Source organism: Eurypyga helias, unplaced genomic scaffold (assembly GCF_000690775.1).
Source record: "Eurypyga helias isolate BGI_N326 unplaced genomic scaffold, ASM69077v1 scaffold46746, whole genome shotgun sequence".
Taxonomy (NCBI): Eukaryota; Metazoa; Chordata; class Aves; order Eurypygiformes; family Eurypygidae; genus Eurypyga; species Eurypyga helias.
The window spans coordinates 804-12,202 of record NW_010256884.1 but is presented as its reverse complement, the minus strand read 5'-3'; the positions used below and the strand labels follow the sequence as shown (position 1 = coordinate 12,202).

Here is an 11,399-nt window from a genome sequence, read left to right as displayed (position 1 = left end):
GCTGCTTTTGAATCATGTTCAGATTTAGCTCATAACAACTCATGCCAGTCCCTATATTCTATGAGGTTTCTTTTGGTAGAGGTCTTAACACAGCATAAAGCTGGGCTAACAAGGTGACTGTTAGCTGGCATCAGTGTCACTACACCTCCGTAAAGCCTATAGGAGTACTGCACTTACCTGTTCTTAACCTGTTACAAGAGTAGTACATCCTGGTGGTGTGAGCTGAAATGCCGGTATTGGCTCTTGAGGCATAGGTGTCCTCCCATGAGCTCTGTAAAAGCACTGTCTGGGGACGGTGGGATGGTCTCCCAGAAGTCAGGGACATGAACATCTGTTCAGCAGTGTTTTATTGCAGGGAATGCTAAAAGTGTCTTAATCTTACAATTTTTACAATGGTATTTCTGTGCTTAGTCTTCTGCGTGACACTGCTTAGCTGGGCTGGCACATCTTCTGTAGCACTTGTTGGGGGGCGGTTGTGTCCTGCTGACGACGGTGCGCACGCAGCGTGCGACTTGTGGACCCCTGTTTCGTCAGCCAAAGCCACAGAGCTGCTCTGCAGTTTCTGAATGAACACACAAGAAGAAACTAACGGAAAACTGATCCTCTGCTTTCCCCTTCCACATTGAATGATGTGTCCAGGAGCCCCATTTTCATTTCCACCATGCTCTTGTTGCTCTGCACTATTGCTAATTGGCCTAGAAGGAAAGCGAAATGCTCTGCAGACTGCTGGTATCAACACTCAGTGCATCTATCTGCAAGATGATGTACTGCAGAAATAACAAGGCAAACTCTCTTGTCCTGAGTGAATTCAGTGGCTGAGAGGCCATAGCATGCTGTGAAGTGGAAACATAAATGTGATGCTTTCTGTAATGATGATAACTGTGGGGACTAATGCTTGGCAAACCTTCCACTTGGTAGCTTAGGGAGTAGAGATGATGAAGACCAAAAGATGCTTTAGGTGGTACAGTCACTCAGTCAGAATCTGAAGGGAGCCACTGGTGGAACGTTGTTTGATCGCCACAATGCTGTAAAGAGCAATAAAAACAGAGCTTACAAGAGAGCTAGCAAGTTACTTTCTCAAACTAGAGTTTGCTTTTTCCTAACCAGTTCTTTGGTTAGAACACATAACCTCACTGGAGTGCCTGGAGCTGGCTGAGTGCTCATGTGATTCCTCTCGAGGATCTGCCAGCCACTCTGTAAGTCACTCTTGCGTACAAGCAGTGACATTCATTTCAGACTTTAAGTCCTAACCCCATGTTTGTGCTGATGATGGTGCTGACTTCTATTTGGGGAGCGTGTGTTGAAAAGCAGTTGAATAGCCAGCAGTGAGTCGCTGTTAAACAGCACAGTTGTGCCTAAGAAATGAGTCACTCCTGTGTCCGGAAAATACAAGGAGAAAAGCAGAGCCAGAGGAATGATGAGTACGAAGTAGCCTTCCTCACACTCACAGTCCTGCTGATACCAGGTGTCAAAAGTGTTCACAACCCAGAAAGCCTTGGGTGCTCTGGACAAGGCAGAGCTGATGATGCAAGAGCTTTCCTTAGCACTGCTTTTTCTTTTCTTCCTATCTGTGACACTGAGATAGGTGTACATAGTGCCTTTAGACTTTCTACTATTACTTTTGTAAAAAATTGCAGCAGAACTTGGCACGTGTTTTGCCTGGGATCAGACATCAGCTTATCCTGTACCTGCCTTGTGTCTGAATGAAAATATTGCTGTTGCATGGGTTAAAGACTGACATTATCACAATTCACTTTATCTTCATACTGCAAGAGTCTCGCTGTTTGTAGTAATGCAGTGAGCCAGAGGGTCTTGGGGAGGGGATGACAGACAAGGTGATATTTGAAGGGAGATCCTTCAAAAATTCTGGAGGAGCAGATGGACATGCTCCTTCAGCTTTCTCTCTTCAAATTAGGCTAATTTTGGGCTTAAAATTTGTTCTTGAGGTTGTACCTCTCAGTTGCTCTATAGCTGTACAGTTGGGCAAATTCACTGGATCAGAAAAGTAACCATTTCCTTCCCTATGTGGTAATGGTTTCTCTTTGAAAGGAACACCTGAGGGAGACTCAGATTATTCTTTTCTGTCACAATGAGTAAGTAACCTGTAATGGATTTAAAAAAAAAATGTTTTACTTTGCGTAGGTTTGTTCTACTTGACTACTATTTTCGCAATAACAAGCACTACATTTGTACTAAAGCTTTGTCCCCTGAGGTTATCAGCTCTTAAACTCTGCCAAATACTCCTCCTACAGCAATTCACATTACATGAAGCAAAAAGATTAAAAACATTGGCTAGATCACTTGCAGGTTTCATTCTTTAAATCTCCTCGATATTTCTCAACTAATTTCTGCAAGATTTTTTTTTCTCTTCCAATTTTTTTGTCTTTCTAAATTAAAAAAAAAAAAATTCCATCTGTGTTACATGCTTTAGACCTAGAATCAAGAAGCATGGAGAAAATGGAGGATGTTCCTTTGGACAAAACCCTTCCTATTCCTTACCTTAAAGGGAAGAGAGTCAGGCAGCCAACTAGAAAGGACAAAATGAAACAGAAGCCGCTGTACCAGCTCAGTGTGTTTTGATAGATCTTGTTGTAGACTGTAGATGTCACTACTCCCGTGGTGACTAAGGACAGCTGCAGCAGGACAAACACCTTACCTGTAAAACAAGAACATAGTTTGTTACCAGGGAGGAAAAAACAGCTCTCCCTGCCGAATCCAGGATCATCACTAATTTTTTTTTTCATTGCTTCACAAGCACCAGGTGGCATGTGCTTGTGCCTGCTGCTGCTCTGAGCCAGAATTAAGTGACTTTTCCGTCTCTTAGGCATAGGACAAAAGACCCAACTGGAAAACTCTGTTTAAACAGTCTAGATGCTGCTTGAAAGAGCAGCAATAAACTAGGCAACAAGTGCTCCTTTCCATAGGATGTAGAAAAGTAGTCTTGGCTAACATCCTCAGGACAAGGGAGATTTTAGTCAGGGTCTGTCTGTGCCCTAGGCCAGAAGGATGGTCCTTGGGTTCAAATGATAGTAATGGCTGGAATGGGGAAGTATATGTGATTTGTGTGATTTGACTGATGTTTAGGGTCAAGGAAAGGCAGAAACTGAATCCTAGCTGAAACAGCTTTTTTGCTGAAGTACACCCTTCTGTTTCTGCTATGCTAAACAGGGAAGGGGAAGTAACCAAGCCCTGCCGGGATGTGGGAGGAAGGTCAGGGTTGGGCGCTGAGCTTGCCGCCCTGGCAGCCTTCTCTAGCCGCACTGGGCAGGTGGCCACCATCTAAGGAGACACCACCAGGAGGCAAGGGCTGGTCCTGCTTGTGAGCTGGTCTGTAATCAGGTGCAGCCTGTATGGCTCATCCTGGAGGTTAAAAACAACATTATGATTAATAATAGTGATTATTTTGGGGTGTGAGCTGCACTATTTGTGGCAGGTGAGTTTGTTATGGAGCACATTGAGGAGCACGAGCAGTATGAATGGACTGGTGGTGGAGCAGTGTTGTGTTCGTATGGCAGAGGAAAAAGAATGGAAAGGATGGCTGTAGGAACATGTTTGGAGGAGGCACAAGGGATCATGGGCCTGTGATGCCAATGGAATGCGTGGCTGGTCCTGTTTATTGTGTCTAAATCCAGCTCACTGGGGTAAAAATGGTAGTCTTCAAACGGTGTTGTAAAATACCTGTATTTTGCCATTTTCTAATACAAGTTGTAAGATAAAAGAATTTCTGCTCCCGTTTACCAAAAATGGCTGATTTTTATGCAAAAGTTATCCTTTGTTAGTTAAATCATGGTGTGACAGGAACAAATTGCCAGGTCATGCTTAGAGACATATTTAGAGAGCAAAACTGAAAAAAGACTAAAGGAATCCATCCTTCCCAAAACTGGGAAGTAAAATAAGCCAAACATAAATGGTGTATCACATTGCTTCAACACAACATCCTGCTTCTCCTGGTTTTCCCTGGAGTACAGTGGGTTTGGGCAGCAGCACAGATATTTTCCCTGCCTTAGAGCTGAAAACTGATAGTAATCTCTGGAAGCACATGCTAAAAATTTTATGGATAAATGATGATGCAACTGAAGACAAGAAGTTTGGATGTGACAATCTTGTCCTGCAAGTTTCTCTGCTCCTCCCTTCCTGTTTGCGGCACCAACTGTTCTAGTTTTATTACGCAAAGCACAGATTTCAGCAATACCTCACCTTTTTCTTTACACCTTAGGATGAATGGAGGGATGTGCGGGTTTTTTTGATCAGTGAGGTAACCAAAGTACTTACCGTAGGATGATCCTTCGACATGCTTGGATAACATGGACCTGATGGTTGGTAAGGGGATGAGGGCAAAGAGCATCACTGCCCGTGCTGCAATGCAATGAACGTGTAGTTATCATCAGTACCTGCTCCTCATCTCCCAGCACAACCACCTCTGCTTTTGAAGACCTCATGCTAATGGCTTGGACTGGGCCTTTGCTTCACCTTTTGTTGTCCCATGGGTACCAGAAAGAAGTACCTGAAGTACCTACCAATCTTTAGTAGGAGTGTAGGTCCTCACTTTGTCCAAGTGACGGTGGATAAACCACCTATTACTCTCACTAGCAGAGGTGCTTTGCCCAAAATAGCCATGGCCTCTTGGTCCCAGCCCAAAATCCCAGCCCAGATGGAATCCAACACTGTCCTTTGAGATAGGGAGGCTGATGATTTGTGTCTAATCAGCAGAGAGAACATCCCATGCTACATGGCCTTGACAGTAACAGTACCTTTATAACACTATAGCTGCTTTCTATCTCAGTGTTTCTGGCTTGCAGTATTTTAGGCTTCTTCTAGTGTGGGAACTTTTAGGGAGCTGGAATTATCTTCCTGTCTGTAGAACCAACCTCAGTGAAGACTTGGTCCATGTCTAGTTTACCAAGGTGTCTCTGCAGTGCAGGGAAATAAGCATCCTGCATACTGTGTAGCAGCATGCATTCATGATGGGTTTAATATGAAACAAATATTTTTTATTTTAATTTTTATCTTTTGTTCCCCAGCCTGATTGCCTAAACAAACAAAATCTCTTAAAAATATCACTCAATGTTTGGCTTAGTACACAAATATAATGTTCCACTGTCTTTCCCTTTAGAATAACTCTGTTTGATTTTCAGTTTCTCTTTCCTCATAGGGGCAAGCAGAAAAATCACGTCAGGCCATTTCTCTTAGATCTTTTTCTCACTTTCAGAATAAAACCCACAAAGCCATGCAACACACAATACTCTGGTTTTTTGATATGAATCTCACTGCCACAACGGATGTAGTCTTTGGGTTTTGTTTTCTGTGTTCATGTAGAGGTTACCTCCCAGCAATAAACTTGCTTTTCCTTTGTCATGGGATGATGCCCCTTCTATTGTGACCTGTCCCTTTGACACTTATACATAGTGTTTGTAGACTACATTCTCATGATACTTTAGCTGCTAAAACAGCACCACTGTTTCACTATTAAGCTTCCCATCAACTATAAATGCCTTAATGTAACAAAAATAAATTGCATCTGAAGTTGTTCACTAAACATGAAACCTTTTCCAGTTTGTTTCTGTTGTAGCTTTAAGCCTTAGGTCATAAGAATCAAGTACTTCCCATTAATGCAGCGGTGTGGTTCAACTAGTACAGGTAGCCAGACACAACTCACACTGCTCCCGTGGTGTCAGTATTGTTCACCTGCTCAGATCTGGGCTATGACCAAGTGACGACTTACAAGTCAACCAGCCTTACAGTAAGCCTTGGCAGGAGTGTACACCGCCTGTGGATACTGTAGGGTGCTGACTGTAAGGGGTACAAAGAGCGATGTGGGGAGACGGGGATGATAATAAAGCCCTCTTGGGAATCACGGGTGTGACAGTCTGCCGAGATCCCTGCTCTGAGACTTGCAGTGAAGCAGGGCAAAAGCCCTGCTCCTGACACTGAAATGCCCCAGCCCCTTTCTCAGGGTGTGCTTGCTTGCGCTGTCCGACTCACCGATGTAGAACAGGAATGTCCACCGCACGAAGGCCATGATGAGGATGCCAGCGCTGAAGGATGTCACTCCAATCATGATCATGGTAATGTCCCTCAGGTATTTGGAGAACACAAATACCCCTAGGAAGCTGGTGATAAAGATCACATACCCAGCGGCATTGCCGTGGCCAATCTCCACAGCGTTCCAACTTAAAGGCTCCCTGAGCAAGAAGAGTGGGAGTACATTCATAGCACCAACAACAGCTAGGTCATACAGGATTGCTGCCACAAACAACATAATGATGATGAGTTTCGAGGGGGATACTGGAGTGGAGCTGCTGCTTTTCGAAGATTGGGAACTCCCTACGGCTGCTGCTTCTTTGTGAGCTGGTACCTGGCTGCCCACCTCCTCTGCACTCTTGGCTTTGGCTGGACAGGAGGCTGCTGGCTTGGGGACTGTCAGGACAAAAATGCTGTAGAGGAGGCAGAAAGCATAGCAAGCAATGCTGCAGCTCACCAGCACAGTGCCCTCTCGATAGCGGTCACCGAAGCCAACAAAGAGGTAGCCAGATGCCATGCTTCCCAGAAAGCCAGCAAGGCCATACACCAACTCAATAACAATAAGCCGCAGTGACCGCCTGCTCTCGGAGGAGCCCAGGGATCCCAGAGCCATGACGCCTGCCCAGAGCGTTGTGAAACCACCCGTCAGCCCATTGAAGGCGGCAGCCCCGTACATCACCTCGATCGGCCAACCCAGCAGGATCAGGAGGAGCAGGAGAGTTTTGGAGCCCAAGTAGCCAAGAAGAGGCAAGCAGATGGGGATCTTCCGATGTATCCTGTCGCCCAGCTTGGACAAGCCGTAGGCTGACACCAGTGGGCTCAGGCCCAGGACTAGTTTGTAGATGATATAAAAATCAGAGACAGCCTTCTGCTGAGCATCTTCCAGTGCATGGGAGGGAAAGGTGGCATTGGTCTGGTTGTAGTAGTTCTTCACCACCAGCAGCAGTGCCGTGTCGTAGAAGGCACTGGCCACTTGGGAACTCGCGACCACTGGCTCAATCCATGTCCTCATCGCCGTCACCCCCACCATGCTGCCGGTGACCACCTCTTCTTGGGGAGAGCTGTTTTCAGGGAGATGCGTGGGACGAAATGGCTCTTCAGAAGCTCTTCTCTGGAGGCATGCTTGGAGGGGAGCAGCAGAGGGAAGAACAGAAGGTCTGCCAGGCTGCACCGAGGCAGAGAGTTGTGCAAGAGATGATCTGGCTGGGAGAATATTTGCACCTCGCCTTGTTACGTATGTGTACGCACGCACATCACTGCGCTGCTCTGATCTCCAGCTCACACGCGAGAGGCTTTTGTAGAGCCGGAGAACGCCCTGCACTCACCGACTGCTGCTGCTCCTCTTCCTGGTGTAGTTTCAGAAGAGGTCAGATGACCCAGGGGAATTTCTCTCTCCCAGTTTAGGAAGTGAAAATGACCTGATCATGTAATTGCTGCAGCTTGGAGTGGTGGTTTGTTTTTGTTGTTTGTTTTGGGGGTTTTTTGTTTATTTGGTTTTGTTTTTTCCCCTTTTGGTATCCTTCAAGTGTCAGAGAACTCTCAGCATGGCTGTGGGGGCAGGGGATGGCTGTGTGCTTTTTTGTCGGGTAATTTGTGAATTCTCCTTACTGCCAGCTCCTTTCCCTTTCTTCTGCACGAATATGTTTTTGGCTCTTTTGCTCTTACCTGCTTCCAGCTGCCCTGTTCCTGCATGGTGCTCCTTATGTCGTCGTTGTTTCAATAATGCAGTAAGGAAATTACACCAAAAAGAAATTAAAAGGGAAAAAGACTTTTTTTGGTAACCTGCCTCCCACGGCTGCCACTCTGTCTTCTACGTCCTTTAGCTTTGCAACACTGGAATTTCCAAGAGGAAGAGAAAATTTCCAGTTTATCCAAAGGCATCGGTAACCGCTGTGCCCCTGTCATCACCCAGCTGAGCTAGGGGCTGGGCTGGGTGAAAGACCACCTCTATTTTCCAGTCCCAGCTCCTCAGGGCAATGGCTGTGCCTCTCAGCAGGCACTGATGCCACAGGCAGCTTTACAGCTTGAAGATTTTGCTGCTGCCTGAAGGGGGTCAAGTGAAGCGACACCCCCCAAGCAGCTTGGGGTACCTGTGGGCACGACAGTTTGGCTGGCCAGGGGCAAAGAAGCTCTTGGAGCAGGATATGGCACAAGCAGGCTGTCAGCTCTAAGGAAGATGCTTGAGCTCCCAGCTGCAGGAAATACTTGGAGGATATTTGGCAACCTCAAAAATGCTAACTTAAATGATAATGATCTCATTCTGCATTGGTTTAATGAATCATAACAGACAGAATAACAATCTGTTCTAGGAAGATTTATGATGATTACTTTAAAAAAATAAATTAATGATTAATTTGCAAGAACAATGTTAAAACCTCCATCTGTTGCACTCTCTATTGATTCAGGTGACATTTACTCAATGCCTGTGTACTCAAGGCTCAGGAGTTTCATTTTTTCACTTAGTTTGGTTGTGCAATTTTTGTGTTAGATTTTGATTCAAGGAAAAAAGTCCCAAGGACTAACAGGGGAAGGAGTGGGGAATTGTGTGCTAGAATGATTTGCTGCTAGAAAATTTCAGTTTGAGGTTTTTTTGTCATGCCAAAAGACTCCTAGCCAACTGTGAAGTATAACGCGGGTTGTTCCAACAGTTGGCTTTTTTCCCCCCTAGATTTGCTGCAAAAGGTGTCTAGTTTCTTGAGTTTTTATTCAGAATTGGGACAAGTCTTTTTCTCCAAACCCTGGAACATTTCCATAGGATGGAAATTCCAGACAGCCTTACTAAAACCCAAAGCATCAGCCTGTGACCAGTTTAAGCATCAAACACAACCAGAGGAACTGCCACGTTTTGCTTCACTCAGGGAGAGGAGCCTTGTCTCTTCCACCAGACATTAGAGGGAAAGATAAATGACTTTGTCCCATTCAAGCTTCAGTCTGGGACATTTGTTATCGTGGAGACAAGAGGTATGTTACAGGCACTGCGCTTGAGAGGCTGCAGATCTGCTCAGATCTTAAATAAGGGATATTTTTCCTCCACACTTTGTTGCATGTACAGGCTGCCTGGTTTATTCATCCGACACTCCTGACATTTAGGTGATACTATGTTATGCTTAATGCTATTCTGAACCTAAATAGCTAATGAAATATGCTAAATGCCATTAGTGATCTCATGAATTACATATATATTTCCAGGATATTCTGAGTGTTCATTCACATTGAATGGAATTTTTAGAACTAGTTCTCATGGAAGGATATAATTTCACGTCAGTAACTGCAAAACAGTGAGTGCTCAAGTAATAGTTTAACCCAGGCTCCAGAATATTTCCCACTGCAAAATACTTTCCATGAATACCATATTAATTTGATGCCACAAAGACTTCAAATTTACTATTCTCTAGCATCAGCTTTTTCATGGTGCCCAATTCTCATATTACTAATACTTATAGGGACATTTTCATCCACTTTAAAATACGTTTGTGCAGCATAAACACAGTAGAGCCTTAAGAACCCTAAGACAGTGGCCCTCAATATTTAAGAAATATGCAGCTACAGAATCACTGAGACTAATCTAGATACAAAAATGCACTGGTGTGGCATGCAGGAAAAGGAGGACGTTGTTTTAGGGCATCTGGCTCTAGAGTCGTCTGGTCTGGAGGCCCACAAGAGGCCAGGCCAGCCATGTTGCACCAGCCCCTGGGCAGTTGTCATTCTGGCCAAATAAAGGTGTTTAATGTCTCCCTCTGGTGATGTTATACGTTCCTATGCATTATCACTTTTTCTTTTTTTAAACCATTTATGGCAGTTACATTACTTTTTCTTTCTGAACAGGGGTGCTGTAGGGATTTCAGTATGCTACGGCAGCTGGGCTTGGCAGGTACCAGCATTTTGGAGCTTGGTCTTCATCACCTCCCATCTGAAAAGGGTCCTTCTGGCATGCAGGACTGCAGTCCAACACAGGAACATACACTTCCTTTATCTCCCTTTCTCAAGCCTGCTTAAGGGATCTGTGATTCGCAGTCTCTGGCTGGCAAGACATTTCATCTCCAGGGTGGTAAATCACCTCTGTATCTCCTCTTCTTCAGTATGTGCAGATCATCCTGATGCACATTGTGGCTTTCTGGAGGTGGCAAGGCAGGGAAACGCTACTGAGGACTGGGAAATGCCCGGGTCTGAGCCTGGATGGAGCTGCGGTCACGTTACAGCACCAGAGAGAGAGAGAGCTGGTTGAAAACACTGGGGAGAGGCAGCTATTTTGGTGATGACCTGTTTTCCATTGGAAAATACGTCCTCGTCATAAATGACCACAAACTGTAATGCCAAGCTGTGCTCTTTCTCTCTGTGGTTTCAGAGGTTGGCTTCCTCGCTGGCTAACGTTTAATTATACATTGCCCCTCTCCTCGCAAAGTGTGTGGTGTTGTGGAGATGAAGGCGGAGCGGAGGCTGCACGGAAAGCTGGGTGCATGGGATGGCAGGAGCGACTCTTGCTAGCTGCTGCATCACCACGAGGATACAGCATCCTGGTCCGGGTTAGTTATCTTGTGGGATCCAGACCTGCAGATGGTAGACACTAATGCCTGGTGTAAAGTGCCACCCCAGCAGTTTTGTTTCAGTGGTTCAGAAAAACAACATCCAGGCTGTTTGGAAACTCACGATGCTGGTGCCAGTGTCTGCAGCAGAACAGCTGGTAAGACCATGCCCTGTGGATGCACCTGGATGTGTCTCAGACACCAAGACCCCTAGGCCAGCAGTCCAGCATTCAGGAGGTACAGCAACATGAGACATGTTGAGATCACTGTGGGGACATCTGCTCTTCTCTGCTGCTCATGGGAGGAATAGGAAGCCCAGGCCACAGGCAGTGCAAGCATATGGACTCACAGAATGCTTGGGTTGAAAGGGACCTTAAAGATCATCTAGTTCTGCCCCCCTGCCATGGGCAGGGACACCTTCCACTAGACCAGGTTGCTCAAAGCCTCATCCAGCCTGGTCTTGAATGTTGCCAGGGATGGGTCATCAAGCAACCTGTTCCAGTGCATCACCACCGTCACCATGTAGAATTTCTTCTTTATATCTAGTCTAAACCAAACCTCTTAGTGTAAAACCATTACCCCTTGTTCTATTGCAACAGGCCCTGTTAATAAGTTTGTCCCCATCTTTCTTATAAGCCCCCTTTGAAAGGCCGCAAATAAGGTCTCCTCGGAGCCTTCTCTTCTCCAGGCTGAACAAGCCCAACTCTCTCAGCCTGTCCCCATGGCAGAGGTGCTCCAGCCCTCGGAGCATCTTCATGGCCTCCTCTGGACTCACTCCAACTGGTCAATATCCTTCTGATGTTGGGGGTTCCACAGCTGGACGCAGCACTCCAGGTGGGGTCTCACCAGAGCAGA

The 11,399-nt window shown here is 45.8% G+C and overlaps 1 protein-coding gene across 1 annotated transcript; it reads right to left on the bottom strand.

Moving 5' to 3' along the window:
* Positions 1 to 967: 967 nt before the first annotated feature.
* Positions 968 to 7,051, bottom strand: SLC46A2 (solute carrier family 46, member 2). The gene is made up of 4 exons (XM_010153800.1): positions 5,983 to 7,051; positions 4,273 to 4,356; positions 2,500 to 2,656; positions 968 to 1,025 (listed from the first exon to the last, which is right to left on the bottom strand). Exons 1-4 carry the CDS (start codon positions 7,049 to 7,051, stop codon positions 968 to 970), a joined length of 1,368 nt encoding a protein of 455 aa, XP_010152102.1.
* Positions 7,052 to 11,399: the final 4,348 nt, after the last annotated feature.